The sequence below is a fragment of the Centruroides sculpturatus genome, unplaced genomic scaffold (assembly GCF_000671375.1).
Source record: "Centruroides sculpturatus isolate CEXI.00-Female unplaced genomic scaffold, Cexi_2.0 scaffold1420, whole genome shotgun sequence".
In the NCBI taxonomy this organism is placed as follows: Eukaryota; Metazoa; Arthropoda; class Arachnida; order Scorpiones; family Buthidae; genus Centruroides; species Centruroides sculpturatus.
This window is the reverse complement of record NW_019385553.1, coordinates 107,731-125,744: the sequence shown is the minus strand read 5'-3', so window position 1 is coordinate 125,744 and position 18,014 is coordinate 107,731. Positions and strand designations below refer to the sequence as shown.

Genomic DNA, 18,014 nt, shown 5'->3' with positions numbered 1-18,014 from the left:
AATTACGTAATCCCGACGTTTTCTATAATATACATTCAGAACTTCATAGAGATGAGTTAAGCCCAATCACAAATATGTGACTCCAGAAAGCCATCAAAAATATTTTAAAAATTAATAAAAACAGATTATCATCACTTATGATAAAAACATTTAATTTATATTAGTTTTATATCATATTTCTCATATAAATAAATTAAATTTTAGGAATTTATGTTGTCTGGATCCCAAGATAAATAGCCCTACTGGGTCTATCCTGCCTTGTATTATCATTCTGTACTTTGAATTAAATTAACTGCATTTAAAACATTTAAATAAAAGCAAGTAAATTTACTTGAATATATTTTTCTATAAGTTAAATTAATAAAGAGTTAATTTATAAACAAGTTTTATAAGTTAATTTTGCTGTACCATTGGTAGTATAATTCAAGTTATATTATTTATTTAAATGAATATTTCTGATATTAAACTTTAATTTTAAAATAAATTAAAAATTTTATTATAAAAATTAAGGTTTAATATGAGAAATTTTTCTTAAAATATTACACAACACACACACATATATATATTTATTTTAAATAGATAATTTAAATAACCAGTTGAGCTCTAATTATAACTTAACTAGTTTTACTACTTTAAAAATAATTTAATAATTAACAAAAATATATATAAAAAAAAATACTTCAAATTAAATAGAAATTTTTAAGTATTTTATTCTTATATATTTAATTATTGGGGGAAAATAGCATTTACTTATGAAGTACGTTAGCCTTTTTTTTCCCTCTATTGAAGTTATAATAATTTCCTCAACCGAAACACGTTTTCCGCATAGGGAACGTGTTTTTTACGGTGACGTCACACGCATCGCCCGGTCACGTGACTCCCCACCACGTGATCATTTTTAAAACTAGTCTTCTGCTTTTTTAACAGCTTATGCAGTCAGTCGAAGGCATTTGGGGTAGAACGAGCGCACCTTGTTTATCAAATGTGGACATTCACTAAATGTCGTGGCTTCTTGTCTTTCGCGTGAAGACAAATTTTTATTTTGTTTAATTATAAAACCAGAAAATTAATTAATTAATTAATTAAAAGATGTATTTTAATCGTAAATGGAATTTTTTATGTTCGTCATGTCTTTATTTCGCGATTGTAACTGTAACAGGTGAGTCAAAATCAAATTTTTACTTGTTTACTCCAGTATTAATTGCTTTAAATGTAATTAACTAATAGTATTTAGGTTTAATTCAGTTTTTTTAATAAATACAATTTATTAAAATAACTTTAAGATTGTTATTTTCGTGTGTTACGCACTGTTAAGTGTAATAAACTTACTTTTACGTGTATGTCTTTAAGTTTACTACACTTAATAGTGTGTAATGTATAGTCTACAGAATTAAAGATTACTTCATCGCACTTGAATGTTTTTTAAAAAAACATACAGTATTTAAATTTTAATTTTGTTTCTTAATACATTTACCTTATTAAAATATTCTTAAGGCTGTTATTTATGCAAGTAACTGTAACACGTGTTTTATATTTTAAGCAGTGTTTACAGCATAATTTGTCACTTTAAAGGCATGTGTTGAATGTATTTTATATGTTTCTAAGCTAATTTAACTTATTAAAGTATCTTTAAGATCTTACTTTCTGTACCTTATGCACTATAAACTTACTTTAATGAAGGCAGTCACTTATACATGAGGTAATCTTAACATTTAAATATTTTATAAAACATTAAATTATAATTTTTCTTCTCTTATATTATAAATGCTAACCGGAAAAAATAGGACAAGATAATTTAACAAGGACACGTGAATCACGTGTAATACGTCAAAACTTTTCAACTTGCATAATTTGAAAATTATAACTGACTTTTCTTATCGATAAAAGCATTTATTATTATAAATTTCTATGTTAAATACCGTATTAATATTATAGAAATATAAAGAATGTCCGTCTGCTTGTCTGTCCTCTTTACTTTTTACATAATTCTTTTTAATAAATTATTTAACGATGAGCTAATTGTTTAAATAAGTAAAAAAATTAATTTTAAATAGTTAAGAATTAAATCAAATAAGGAAAAATTTAATTATTTTAATACTAAATCGTCTTAGGGAAATTATGTACAGAAAATAAGTAAATTCTAATTATGTTTAAGCTGATTTAAAAATATGATTATTTATTAATAATTTTATATAATTAAATAGCATTATTTTAAAGAATAAGCATAATTAAAAAATTAGTTTTCCTTTAATTATATGGATTTTGATGCTGACTTAAACACGCTACAAATACACACAATCCAATTTTAAACATAAATGTTTCAGTAAATAATAATTTAGTATTATTAATTGTTATATTTAAAATTCAAATGTTTACCCCCCGCAAGTATCTGGTAGATTGATATTGTCGTTAAAATAATTAATGAAGAAAGTAAAAATAAAACAATACATCGAGAATAGCTGTAACAGATACCTGGAATGAACAGGTGATACACGAAAGACGGGATAGAAGGAAAAGGAGGTCATACATAACGAAGGACGTCTAGTTTTAAGTTGGTAAGGAGATAAAAGTAGAGCAATGGCCATACAAGGTACCAATGTCCAGAGTATTGTTCTAATGAAGATCTGTTACGTGTTAAATAAAACAAAATTTGCATTAAAACAATGATCTAAATGTCTTATCGTTGTAAAGATCAAGCTATTTTTATATATGATATTGTTTACTACATTTTTCACTTTTCGTGTATTATCAGCAATTATTTTTATACCCGATATAAGTACTATTTTCAAATTTTTCATTTATTCTGAATTATTATTTTTATATTTAATACTGATTACTTATTTTTGAAAATATATTCTGAACAAATATTATATCTGATATCTGTTAGTAATTTCTCCATTTTTTAGTACATTTTGAACACTATTTCTACAACTGATATTGCTAATTTCCCATACATTCTAAGCAATTACACTGATAGTGCCTACTAATTTCGCATACATTCTAAGCAATTATACCTGGTAATGTTTAATAACTTTTCCATTTGTCTTACATTCTGAACTATTATTTTTTATATTTTCATATATTCTAAATATATTCCATTTGATAGGAAAATAGTGTTTACCGGTTAAGAGTTTTGTTAATAAAATTTAATTCGAAGAACAAAAATGTATGCAAATGATCGAGCACTTCCTGTTTCTACTCAATGATTAAATGTAGTGATGGATAATAATAGCCATTTTTTTTTTTAAAAAAAAAAACCTAATTTATAATGCACTTTTAATATTAATTTTAGTGAATAATTTATCATTTTGAATTCTGTTACACACGCAACAGTCAAAAAATACTGTTTTAGTGTTTGATATATCATTTAAATTGCTTTATGCATATCCGAATGAAAGCAGCGTGACTAATTACCATATTTTAATTGTGGCATACAATGATCTGCATCACAGTTTTGTGAATCAATAGTTTTATTTACCGATTGATTCTAATTATTCTATAGGTAAAGTTATTGATTTCTATATTCTAAGGACTGTTTTAAAAATTAATTTGGAGTGTATTTTAATTGGTATTGCTTCCTGTGATTCCTGTTGACTATATTCTTTCTAAGTGTTGATTCTTAGTGATTCCTATTTAATCTCTGAACAACGGTTGCTGACGGAAAGTTTAAAAAATGACCGCTGTTATAGGAGGTTCGACTATATCATGAAATTCATACGAGGGAGGAGCTGTGTATATTTAAAATTGAACCTTATTAGACAATACACACTATAATCTGGTGTAAAAATAACTGTTATAAAAATATAATTAACAAAATTAGAGATATTTAAATTTAAAATTTCATTAATTAGGTAAATAATTGTTGATAAAAGTAGAATATTTGAAGTTTTAGAAAGTAGATTACTTTCTAAAGATTACAAAAGCTTAACGTATTGAGCAAGCATTTTATATTCTCTCTTTGCTATTATTTTCTAAATTAGTTAGACCTATTTCAAGAAGAATAATGTGTTGAGGAAAAGCACAGCAGCGTGAAGCCTGAATATAATTCTAGAAATATCAACCTGTTGATTTATTCTTATTAAACAGAGAACCAATTCATTTAGTAATTACCTTAAAAATTGATTTATTCAAAAAAGTACTGTTTAATTAATTTAATTTATTGATTAATTAGCATAAAATTTAGCGTTAATATTTTTAAAAAGTGTTTAGATATTTTCATTATAAATATGTAAAATTGTATGCTCATGAATTTCTATAAATAAGTGATAAAATGTAAGGCCTGGGATAGGTAGAATGAGGTCATATCCGTTACCAGAAATCATAAAAATATGCGAATAAAATCAATAAAACATATAAAAACAGATTTTTCTCACACACCAAAGAAAATTTGGTTTATATTACGTTAATTATAAGAAACTAAATTTTGGTGTCTTTTGTGTCCAGGACTAACGTCAAATGGCATTTCTTGCCTTCTCGGTTGCTTGTTTGTACACAGCAACGCGACACGTGGGCGATCTGCTGAGGGGGGGGAACCCCACGGGAGGACTTTCTAAGGAAAACTGACTCCTATTTAGGTGTTACAAACGTGAAGATAACCCTAAAAAATCCACGTGGTCAGCCCGTTGGCGAGGCGTTAACCCACGACCATTGTTTAGTGGTTTTATCCACTCGGCCACTGGTCTTGCCTTCTCAATCTGGGCTTTATAACATAAATGTTGTCACCACGACAATTAATCGTATTGCTTATTGTTGTTACTCCTAGATAAAGAGGTGCTAACAAGATCTTTTGGCACATAAGAGTTTCAAAATTTAGTTTTCTTAGACAAAAAGTATATATATCTCGTTAAAATGGTAAAAAAAAAGTTATTAATCATGTATCTTTATGATTTCCAGAGAAGGTGGAAGGTTTTATTTCTGACTGGTTCGAGCCTCCTCACTTCCTCGGGCAAAGATGATTTATGCATAGTGCATTTATTTATTTATACGTAATTTAGATTGTTATACATGAAGCAATTTTGTAGGAGCCACACAAACAAATATGCAAAACATGCGAGGGCGATCCAGTTTTTTTCCCCCATTGTTGGACCATTAGCACACAAATAGCGATAGATTGAAAACTGAATGCCCAAAAATGGCATGATGTACTGTAATAAAAATAAATTTCGTAAAATATAAATAGTAAAATAGGTATATAAAATTTTTTTTTTCTACAATTCAATTTTTAAGCGTTAAAATATTTGGATTTTTAACCGATTGCTATAAAATTTTAAGGTAGGCCTATATTTATTATCCTACAAAGGCTTTGAAAATATAATAATATTTTATATAATTTCTTAGGAAATTGCTTTATATGAACTATAATCGAATATAAGGTGAAGAGGTGAATAGTTTCAGGTTAAGTTCTTTTAAGATACACATAAATTACATTATTATAGTCATTAAATTGAAATATTCATTCAAAATTACACCAAGTATCTGTTATTACATGGTTTAAAAATGCTTAAAATTAAATTTAAAAAAATGCTTGTAATGCTCATTACAAATGCTGACAACATTATAGGTCTTAGGCCAATAACATGTGACATGTAAGATCATCAGGAAGGGAATATACTAAAAGTTGTATTCGTTGAATGTCACGATCCGTTATGAACTTCCGCAACAAACCGATGGCAATGAACTGAAACAAATTCGGCAAAGAAACTTTCACATCAACCGGAAACGAGATGAAATTACGGTACTTGAATCTAGATTGACGGGTTCTTGAGAGAAATTTAGGTTTTTCTTTTCTTAAATTGTCAAGAGAAAAACCAGTTTTTTTAAGCTTGATAGAAATTTCGATTAAAAAAAAAGTGTAGGTGTTATGAATTGCATTGGAATTTCGAAACCAAATTAATCGCCCACCATCTTTTCATATCAATTTTAGGTTATTGTCTATATATGATATAGGATTAGGACACGGGCTAATTCTGTTATTGTATAAATGTACAGTACATTGTACAATATTTGGAATCCACCATGTTCTTAATTTAAGACAGTTATAATGACAGAACACATCAGTGAATATGTTCCATTAAATCGTCTTGCAACGTAAAAAGAATGCAAAAAGAATTGGAATGTTGAATTTTTTTTTTCTTTAGAATAAATTCGGCATTTCTAAAATAGGAAAATAAATGGTTTTTGTTAAGATTAACACTCAAAAAATATTGAAAAATACTGTATAATAGTTTTTTATTGGGGAAAAAGTTTAAGAAAAACATCCAGGTGCTTTCGGGTATGTTCTATACTAACGATAATGAGTAGGCTTTTGGAACGCTCGAAAGTGTATGAACCTTTTTTCTTTGAAGTGAATTTTTGAATTTTATATTTTAGTTTCATAATTATATAACATCCAATTAAGGTACCAATTATGCTACTTAAGAATAGAAGAGATGATGAACATTTTCTCACGTTATAAACCCGGTATCATTGTGTTCAATTAGCTGCTAATAAATCCCTATTAGAATCTCACGCAACAATTGTTAATGATATAAGTATTTGTTCTGGTGTTTAGTAGTCAGTCATCAAAACTCATTAACTAGTATATTGTACAAATGCGTAGTATACAAATGATTTTTGAAATTTTAGTACAATTCTTTTAATACTTTACACTATTTTACTGTATTTTTTGATGTAAGAAGCTTGAAGAATAGAGAAAATTTGGATAATCATTCATCTTTCTACCTTGGATTTAAAGGTGAAACATTATCCAAAATTTCTTTTTTTTTTTTTTTTGTACATTTCAAAAGCGACAAAAATACATATTGTAATGTTGAATTTCACATTCAAAATATGAAATATAGAAGGAATTTTGCACAAAATTTCATCTGCTGCTTTGGATAAAGCGATAAAAAAACATTATCCAATTTTTTTAATATTGTTTAAAGTATTGCTTCGTTTGAAACGTGGGAGAAACACATCCATATTTGCCCCTTCAGTGCTGGTTGGTTTTATCCACTCAGCACCGGTGACCAGTCCGTTGGTTGTGGGTTCGTGCCTGACCAACGAGCTAATCACGTGAAATTTTCCGAATTTTTTCACGTGTAACATCTAAATGGAGCCTCCTAAATTCATAAAAGTTCTGAGGAATCTGGCAGATCGCCCACAAACATCCATAATTAAACTACATTTGCAATATGGAGACAAATTAAGTTTTGTTTAATATACTGTACTTACAAATTCATACAAATACTATACTACTATGAAAAAGATGCTGTAAACTCTGGATATTTCAATAATCTCTTAATATGTTAGCTACTATTATGCAGGGTTTTCTTTATAAAAAAAAAAAAGGCTGTAAAATTGAATAATGAAATAAATTTTTGATTTAAAAACCATACAATTTTAAAATGTATTTTATTAATTGAAAATTAATTTAAATTTTAATTAAAATTATGCAATAAATAAATAAATAATGAAAATGTTGTTTAGTTTTATCACAAACGAAATACTAATTAAGAAATTTAATTATATGGTCTATTTCATTAGAGACAAAAAAAGTAATAAAATAATTTCTTTATAATTAACGAATCCAAAACTGCATCTTTTTACCAATTGTACTGGAATTTTTCACTCTAATTTTATTCAGAACAAGGTTTTTACAGCAGTTTTATAATATTGAAAGCTTTAATATAAATATTAATATATTTAATTATTTATTTTAATATTGTTGCCCACAAATCACCTAGTGAATAAAACATTAAACACTGGTAGTTGGTCATGGGTTCGCACCTCACTAATGGGCTGGCCATGTAGAGTTTTCCGGGTTTTCTCCAATATTTTAACACCTAACTAGGGGCTAGTTTTCCTGGACAGATCGCCCACTTGTCACGTTGCTCTTTTACAAACAAACATATAAAAATTGCAGAATAATTAATTTCTCAGATTTTGTTTAATAAAATCAACATATAATATAACCTTTTAAATTTTAAATAAAATATTAAATTTATAATAATCATCTATAAAAACAATAAAATACAGGTCGGAGCTTTGTTCGTCATTCCTGGCTGACTCCGTTGAGGGACAGGTCCTCTTGTAATAGGTGTTACTGTATTGTGGCCTGTTATACATTTTACAATGTGTTAATGCCTCACTTTAATCAATCAATCAATCAATTATATAAATCGATATTGATGTTAGTTATATTGATTGATTGATAAATTTAAATTCTTTTATGAACTATGAATATATTTCGATCATTCTTATCATTATCAATTGGATCACGACAGTGTAATTGAATGTTATCTGCCATTGATCTGAAATTTATAAATTTAGGTATAGATATATTCATTGATAACAATTGTAGAATAATCAAATTCTCAATTTTTTTAACCTATTACTGCAAAATTTATTAGTCCATGATTCAATATGTGATTCAATATAATCAGTTTAATTTATCAAACTTTATTTTTTATTTTATTCTTGTTTAATTAAACAATATCATTAATATTCAGTAGATATTCATAATATCCGAATTTTGACGGTCAGATGGTCGAGCGGTTAAGATGGCAGCCTACCACTCTGGAGACCCGGAATTAAATCTGGACTGATCGAAAAACCCCAGAAATTTTTCGGGGGATGGTTCGTCCGGATACTTTAGGCACCGTTCCTCACCGTATTTTAAAAGTATCTGAATATAAACGCCTGTATTTTTATATAAACTGCAGAGTCTCTTCCCATATGGATTCGGGTTCAAATTCGGTTCCTACGCTCTTAATTTATAAAGTTATAGACTGAAACATAATAAATGGACAATACAAATCGGGCATCGTTTCCGATCTTTTAATCGTACTGGTCGCTCCTATTAAGGGTGAGACCCATCTATAATGCTCCAAATTGTAGTAGACAACTGTAAATATTAATAGACTGGTGTCTCGTGTTAATCGATCAAATTTTATTCATCCTATAAAAATGATAATAAATCAGTCGTGCTTTTATAGGATTAATAAGATTTGGTTGGCGTTAGGTCATCTACAATTCAATTTTACAATATTTATTTATAAAACTAGTGATTTTTTGTTCGCAGTCGTCCATTCAATGGCAGAATTTAAAAACAAATCGATTGTTTCATTAGAATACGATTCGCTTTCCACGTCATTGAATATGTTGCCATTGTAGAAGGCGATGGCCATGTAAACATTTCGAACAAGAAAGAAAATGACAAGCGGAGCAGAAATGTTTGCATCTGCATTCTTTAATTTAGTCATCGCTGAACTGTAAGATCCATTTGATGTTTGGGTGTTGTCGAATTCGCTTGGCCAAGTTGTTTATTATCAGGTCATTGAACTACTATATTTCCGCAAGTAAATCTCAACCATATCGCTTAAGCTTTTTAATGTAATATCATACATTCTGTAGATTTGATAATGAAAAATAAATTGAAAAGGATTTAAAATTTAATTATATAGACTAATGTTAATTTTTTGTAAAAGTGCCAACATAAGAATATTTTTATTGCATTTAGCCTATATACAGCAGAACAATATAGTTTTCAATGACGTAAATTTATAACAAGGGCTGCATTCTTTATACAGTATTTTATAAGTGAATATCATAAAAGAATTAAGATATATTAAAACAGTACAGTAATCACAAATATCTAGGGTCTGAGAGAAGTGGGATGAGCTCGAGCCAGTCATAAATGAACTTAATTTCTTGATCGTATGTACAGTACAATAAAAACGTGGTTATGTTTAAAAGACAATCACACCANTAATGTAAGTAAACTCTTCATTTAAAAAAACAATCTATTTTATTTCTATTATAATGTAACATAGTGGAAAAAATTTTTCCCTACGGTAGCATTTTACTTCAACTGATCAGGAACTCTGAAATGTACATTTTGGAGGAAAAAAAGAGAGAAAAAGAGATATCAGTGTGTCAACTTACAACCTGTGGTGTGATTGTCCTTTAAATATAAACACGTTTTTATTGTACATATGAAGAAATAAACTATAGGACGAAAAGCTTTATCAAAGGAACTTCTTAAGTCACTTTCATACCATGTTTTACATGGAACTGCTTGTAAAATTGTCTTTTAGGGCCTTGCCAAATGATTCTGTTAATTCTATCTTTTTGGATCTACATAACAATCTTTCTCTGTAGCCAACTTATTGGGCTGCAATTAAAAAAAAATTGTAGACCTATAAATTTCCACTGTCGTCCGTCTGTCCGTCATTCCTTAATTTCGAGAACGGAGTTAGACAGATGAAAGATGAGACCAAATGGAAAAACCGTAGGGCAGGAGGCCCCGATTAACTATACAGAAACTTCCGATTTTTATCGGAAGTCATATTATTTCAATTCGAAAGGTCTTAGATGACCAGCACCACTTTATTATTAATGGAAAAGTATGATGTACAGGGACAAGCCACTACTAATTTGAGGTGGAGGGCATATATTTTACATTAAATAAATTAAAAATATGATTAAAAATTGCAGCCTGGCGTTGTGACGATGTCACAATAAATAATTGTACATATAACTTTATGTTCTTTTTATAGCAGCACCCGAGTGGATAAAACCACTGAACGCTGGCAGTTGGTCGCGGGTTCGCTCCTGGTCAACGAGCTGGTTGTGTGGAGTTACCCGAGTTTACGTAGAGTTCACGTGTATAACAATTAGAGACTAATTTCCCATAGAACACCCTCTCGAGAAGCATCTCCCTTGGCTTTATTCGGTTTTTATTGGCTTTTTTTTAAAAGGCATCATCTTGATTTTCATGTGTTATATTGGTTTTTTCCATACATCGTTGTGGCTTCAGAAAGGGAGTAGGACTTCACATTTGTGACTGGCACGAGCTTCACATTGCCACACCTATCCCTATCAATATATTCTATAATTAAAACCTTCTGCGTATATATTGGCTAACATTATGCAACATTAGTATTACAAAACTTTTCATTTTAATACCGGTTTATTTTCCTCGTGTAACCAGTTTTATTATTTTGAAAATAGAAAGGTCTTTAACAAATTGATGATGATCTCGGAATCGTGCCAAATTTTTTTTTTAATTTTTTGTTTATAGAAGTATTCTACTTGAGCTGCAATCGAACTCGGACTCCCTTAATGAAGCCTTAATTAGTTTTCACTTTTGATTCGGGGACAGAAAATATGAAAAACTCATATTAATTCTTCAAAAATCTTTTAAATGTGAACCCATTTAATTATTTTAAACATTTATTTAAAGAAACATTAAATGCTTTATATTAATTTATTTATCTCTTTCATTTAGTTAAAAAAATTATAGCCTATATTGTTGATTCGTTACATTTTAAACACTTATAACGATGTGCTAACACTAAGCAGGATAGTATTAATTTATATATACCTTGCACTCATGTACAAGTAAAGATAGAGGAAGATCAATACAGCTATTTAGAGCACTCTATAGAAACTCCAAATGGTTCTACTGAATTCTATGTGCAGATCACAAAGAAACTCAAAATAGATCGCCAAGGAGGATGCCTTTATGAGAATCCCTTTTGGCAGATCGCCATGTGTTGCATTGTCTGAAATCATCAAACCCAAACCAATCAATTTATTCCCACCTTTTACAAGTTGTTAGTAATTATACAGAATTATCACTTTATCCACTCAATTAATATTGGTAATATTTAATGTTTTTTTAACTTTGCATTGTATTTAAGCATTACACACTATTAATTTAATGTAATTAAACGATAACAATAATGCAATTAAATTTAAATAAGACGTAAAAAGTATTGATTAGTACTTGAGCCGAAAAGAACTGCTAACCTCACTCCACTAATTGATGTATTCATTATTGTGATTCGTATTGAATATTTACTTGTTTCCTTTTACAAAATAAAAAGGTATAAGATACGATCTTAAGAAATTATATTAATAAAAACCTCCACAGACTATTGATTGAAAACATTGCTGTTGTGTGTTGAACTTATTAGTTGTTAATTGTCAGTATATTGTGAAGAACATACTGGCAATTAACAAGTAAGAAGAATGTGATGATAAAACCTATAGGTGCTTATATTCCTGTTTAAACATTATTATATTTTTATAATATTTACGTATATTATGTATATTGTACAATAGACATAGTTAAATATATTATGTACTGTACAGGTGGCCCTGAAGTCTTAGACACAGCTTTAGATATAATATTTTAGCATAGATATTTTATAGCAGAGCACAATATGTTTAATATATATAAGAACATACGAAATAAACTTTATACTTAGACATAAGAAACAAAACAGCATCTAAATACAACAATTATTTCGTGCTGTTCATTCACATGAATACATTTATCAGCTTTTTAAGTACTTTTCAGGTCTTCCTGTAATTTTTTACAGACATTATACAGATAAGGAAAATTATCATTATAGAGGAAAAATATTAGTAATGAGCAGTGAGATAAGGCTTATAAGAAGGGGAGGCTCAGTTATGGCTAGGTATGATCGCGTATTATTGCAGTCGTGCTTGTCTCCATACATTTATTATGATTTTCCATAGTTATAGCCTTTCACTATGTAAAGATTTTGAAATCTAAATAATCAAAAATTAACAATACGAAAGAAATCTCAGTTATCTTCAATACTCCCTTCTTATATATACACTTCAAGGATATTACATCAGAAAAATTTGCTCTTTTTTTAATCCCCCTCCCTAACATTACGAGTTATCCATCATTAGTTATTAGAAATCAAGATACCCTTTTTTCTAATTATGTCATTAAGCCAGAAATTTAAACCATTCTCACAGAGGAATTATTTTCAGACAATTTTCTGATAACTTGGGAAAAAAGATAAACGACGGGTGTGCAATCTTACGTCATTAAACACTCACACTCCCTCTCTCATTGTCAGATACAAACAAATCCGTCCCATAAACTGCTAACGTAATACTTAAATGGCTCTTACAAGTTAGTTCCTTTTTCATTCATATGAACTTTAAATTCATAAAATTTATAATAATCATATTATTAAATAAATTTTTATCATAAAAATTCATAATTTTCCCCAAATTCATAACTTTCTATTAATAAATTTTATAATTTTAATGCGTAATGAGTATATAAATATATAATTTATATTCATTTATTGGAATATTGTTAATTTTTACAAATAATATTTGATGTAATTAAACATCAGAATACTGGTGTTTAATTACATTTACATTTACATTTTAATTACATTTACATTTACATTTAAATTACAGAATACAAAATTTTAAATGTAGTACATTGAAACCTCTCTAAGAGACCACTCTTCATCACTTTTGTTCGGAACTATTAGTGGTTTCAAAGTAGAGGTTTTGCTGTATTACTAAATAAAAATAAAAATATATTAACTTTTAAGTAATTAAAACAATATTAAAATAAATATAAAATTAATATTTTAAAGTAAAAAAGTATAATTTATTTTAAAAATTCCTATATAAAGTATGGCTTATAAAGGAAAACAACATCTGGTATAATTAAATGTTTTAGAGTGGAGATGATTAGAATAATTTAAAACCTTTTATTTTATTATTAATTTTTAGTATTCATAAGAATTAAATAAATATAAAGAATATTTTTCAAGTAAATTTTAAAAGATAAGTATTTCTTATTAAGAAAAAAACCTGAAGAACAAATGAATTAACTATGCACAAATTGAAGGTTACACGTAGGCTTATGTAAATGGAAATTTTTCTGTCCAGTGAGTCCAGTTAAAGGATTCTCATTATTCGCATTTACAACACGTAATGCTTCAACAACCAGGTTATCGGTCATTCATTTAATACTTTAATCGAAATAAATCCGAAACGAATAGCTTCCATGTATTCAACTGAATGAATTCTTTGCGTGTGGATGGTTAACATCAAAGAAGTCGAGCAATTCTATTCCATATCAAGTGAATTTTATACTTTTAAATACATTAAAAGCTGGTTTTTAAGTAGTTTGCATACGTGGTTTGTTGTTTAAATCGATGCTGTGCTTTCTAACTATTATTAAATAAAATATAGTAGGCATTCCAAGATGAAGTTCCCATTATCTTCAGTAGATCACTAGTTACAGTCTAGAAGTATCATTGCACTCTATAGTCGTTATTAATGATGATGTTCCCACCACGGGCTCAACACCTGAGGTCAAAGGTGAGGTGAGCCAGTGCGTTGAGCATTCGACCGTATCAGACGACTTCCTGTGTGACTACGAAGGAAAGAGTAGTGCATGCTCCAACAATTTCCTTTCTTCTGTCTCGGGTCCCTATTTGATAAAGGATTCGATAATAGAGACAAACAGGATAGTGGCTTCGTCGTAACTTGTTTTGATGGTTTTACGGTTAGTTTACCGTTTGTTGTACGGATTTTCTCCAACAAAACAAGGAGGAAAAAAAAGAAAGAAAATAAACAATGTAGTTTATCGACTCCTCTTTCTTAAATAGGGAACATTCCTTAGTTAAAGTATTAAAACTTGGGGATATTTGTTTGAAAATGGGTCGTTTTGTTAGTTAATTATTTAGAAGAAAACTGAAAAAATTGCAATTATCGTTTCATTAAAGGATGTTTTATTTCTAAAACGTTGGAAACTGCATTATTTTTATGGTTTATTCTTTTGATTTTACGTTATATTTGGTGTAATTTGGGTTAATCGAACTCGACGATAGTATAGCGCTATTGATCTGTGTTATGCGTTAAATAAAAGTGTTTACAAGTTTAAGGGCCCCAATAGAAATAATTACACTTATAAATATTAAAAGGAACATTTTATAGGATTCTAAATTAGTTAGTATTTATCATTCAGAAGTTTTATCTCTCTATTTACGCATTATATTATTTCTCAACCATTTATAAATCTAAAACGGAGAGGGATCGGATGGCTTATTTTAGCTTGGACACTAGACTTGGAGAGGCCCTAAAATTTAGTCTTCTATATTAAAGAAAATCATGATAAATAATTAATATCAAAAGAAATTTTGATTTAAAAAGTGTTTTTATTTGATTTATCCATTTAGTTTATATATCTTTACGACTTTCGGAAAGGGGTGGGCTTTAGTGCTTACATTTGTAACTGGTCAAGGCCCTGATCTCATTTATATTAAAATTTAGTTTTAAAGTTCTTTAATATTTACTTATTTCTCTTTGCGCAAGTAATTCTAAACACACAACAGGAAAAATAAGTGTGTGAAATTTTGTAATTAATACAAGGCGATGCTTAATATGCCAAGCTAAAAGGAATAAGAAAACTATGACTAAGTGTAAATAGAATAATTTACAATTATCAAATGTTTTCAATTATTCACTTAAATCTCTACTAGTCCTCTTCCGACATCCTGTAGCTAGTTAAGGCTCAAGCGACTGAACTTTGTTGAGCTGTGCCTGATCACTGAAATCTTACGCATGTATATTATATTAGAAATTAATTACCAAGGCTATAATTGTTTTACAATATTTATTTTATATTTCAAGTAGTAACGAACTTGTTAGGTATATTTGTAATTACATTTCACAATATCTGGTAATTCGACTTTCGTGAACATTCAACTAGATTAGAAAAGAATAGCGAGAACTAGATAATGCTTTAAAAGAATGGCAAATAACATAAAAAGCTGAATCTTTCTAGGTTTTTAGATTGTTCTACACCTTTTTTATAGAAAAGTAACTGAATACATAGCCTATATATAAAAATAAATCCATATAATTCATCTATTGATAACATGAAATGTAGCATAATATCAATCAAGGAAGGCAATTTTTTTCATTAAATTACCATTTAATTCAGTGCTAATTTCAAAATCTGCCTTTTTTAGCAGCTGGAAATGATATTTTGTTTTCTTTTAAGCTCGATATGAATATAGTTATTGTGTATTGTATATAGCTTTTCCTATTTTTATTTTTTAAGGCACATGAATGTATGAAGTTTCTCACGCACGAAATGTTGAAAACTATAAAATTATATACTCTTCGATTAGAAACGGTTGAATTGAAGGATGAAAAACATAGGAAACAGCTGTCACCGATTATTATTTAAATTTATTGTGTTTATCCATGTCAAGAGTGAGGTAAAAATCCGTTAAGCATTCCTCTGTTACTCCTCAATCGCACGCAAATTATGTCGAAATTATTTCGCATTTTAAATTAGAAAAAATTACTTTTGAATGTATATAATATGAATTATAATATTTTAGCATCGTTTTAAGCTAGTAAATATGTTAGAAAAAAGTTTTAGTTAAGAAATATTTCTAAATTTTTAACTGTTAGGTACCATTTTATCAAGAAATCACAAATTGTTCATTCTATGTTAAGGTTCTGTGCAGGGCCAAATTAAGACTTTTAGAAGTCCTAATCGCTTAAAAGATTTTGGTGCTTCTATATACTGTATACGTAATTTAAAATATAAACAATAATAAAACACAATATAATAAATAATTATTACAATGCTCGTTTTAAAATATACAAATAAAACTTTCGTATTTAATGAAGGTAAAAATAATTTTCTCATCATTTGTAAGCAGAGAAATTTTAATGATGATACTTAGTAACAGTTCATTAATATGTAAAAACAGTTTACATAACCGGAACTTCTTTCAGGAAACCGTTTACAAGGATATATATTTCCTCTCGATAAGATCACTTAGATTTCCTTTAGATTATATTTTATATATAGAAATATATTTAATAATTTTTAATTCAGAATAATTATAATTTTTAAATAACCATACAATTCATCAAACTAGAAAATTTATGTTAAAGATTTTCCACATATTTTATTATTTTTAATTAATTATATTATTTATTTATTTATTTAATTCGAAGTATCTGAACTTTATTTTTATTATTTTAATATAGTTTTAATTGATATGTATTACATTGAAATACGAAAAAATTATGTTTTTATAATTTAATTAATAATTCAGTTGTCATAAAACACATTGCATAGTCTAGAAACATTAAATTTTAATCACAACACTGAAATAAATAATAAATACATGACACATAGTGAAGAATTTTTTGAGCATAGGTACAGTATTACATACACCATCAGCACACAAACATAAAACAATTGTTTTTAGTATGCTACGCATTCACTTTGTTCTTAGCACAGGCTGTGCACATTTACTTTATAATAATAANACAAAATTGTGAATTCAGAGAGACTTCAAAATTATCAAAAAATTTTTACATTACTCTTTTCGATCTTAAATGTTACTGTTGTGTTCCCTTCTTAAATTTCTGACTGTGCCATTATAATGATATAACATGGTATTATGTTAGATATATAATTCATGTTTTTTACTTACTGATGTAATTCACGTTATTGGTAATCATATTTCCAAATGTACGTTTATTTAAAATTTATAAATAATTGTAAATTCTGCTTGTGTGGAAATTATTTTCATTTAGCATGTGTTTGTAATTGTGCAGGATTCTGATAAAATTACAGTATTTTACAGCATTAAGACAACAATTTAAGAAAATTGCTTTGTATTTTTTAAATTGTGATTTCCCTTAGGCTAATGAATTTCCCAAACTGCCTTCGGTAAGCTACAGATAACTTCTACAAAATCCAACTCTTGAATAAAAATGCTACTGTTAAATTAAACATATTGAAATTATTATTATTTGTTTTTTGTTACAGCTAAATTGTTCTCATATGTATTAGGATTTCTCATTTCCCAGTCTTTTGCTTGTCCTGAGATTCCAGGAAAAAATTAACTGTTTCCCGGGATCCCATGAAATCCCAGAATATAATTAATTATATTTAAGATATAAAGTAAATCTTAAAATTGAATGATATAATTATTTTTTATTTTTTAAAGTAACTTAATATGTCCTGCAACATCCAAAATAATAATAATAATGCTGTGTAAAATATGTATAAAATTACTTTTGAATTACATGGAAATTTTCACAAATAGAAAAAAATTTATGAAAGTTTGTTGGAAACTGCTTACAACAAAAATGTGTTTGAATTGAGTTGAAAACTTAAAGAAAAAATGAACTTAGATCAAACTTCT

At 27.9% G+C, this 18,014-nt stretch overlaps 1 protein-coding gene across 1 annotated transcript in view; it reads left to right on the top strand.

Moving 5' to 3' along the window:
• The first annotated feature begins 931 nt into the window (after positions 1-931).
• LOC111640078 (C4b-binding protein beta chain-like) overlaps positions 932-18,014 on the top strand; it is a 51,957-nt gene continuing 34,874 nt past the window's right edge. The window contains exon 1 of the mRNA XM_023386079.1: positions 932-1,159. Coding sequence (XP_023241847.1) covers positions 1,090-1,159 — 70 coding nt within the window. The 5' untranslated portion in view covers positions 932-1,089. The remainder of the gene's footprint in view (positions 1,160-18,014) is intronic.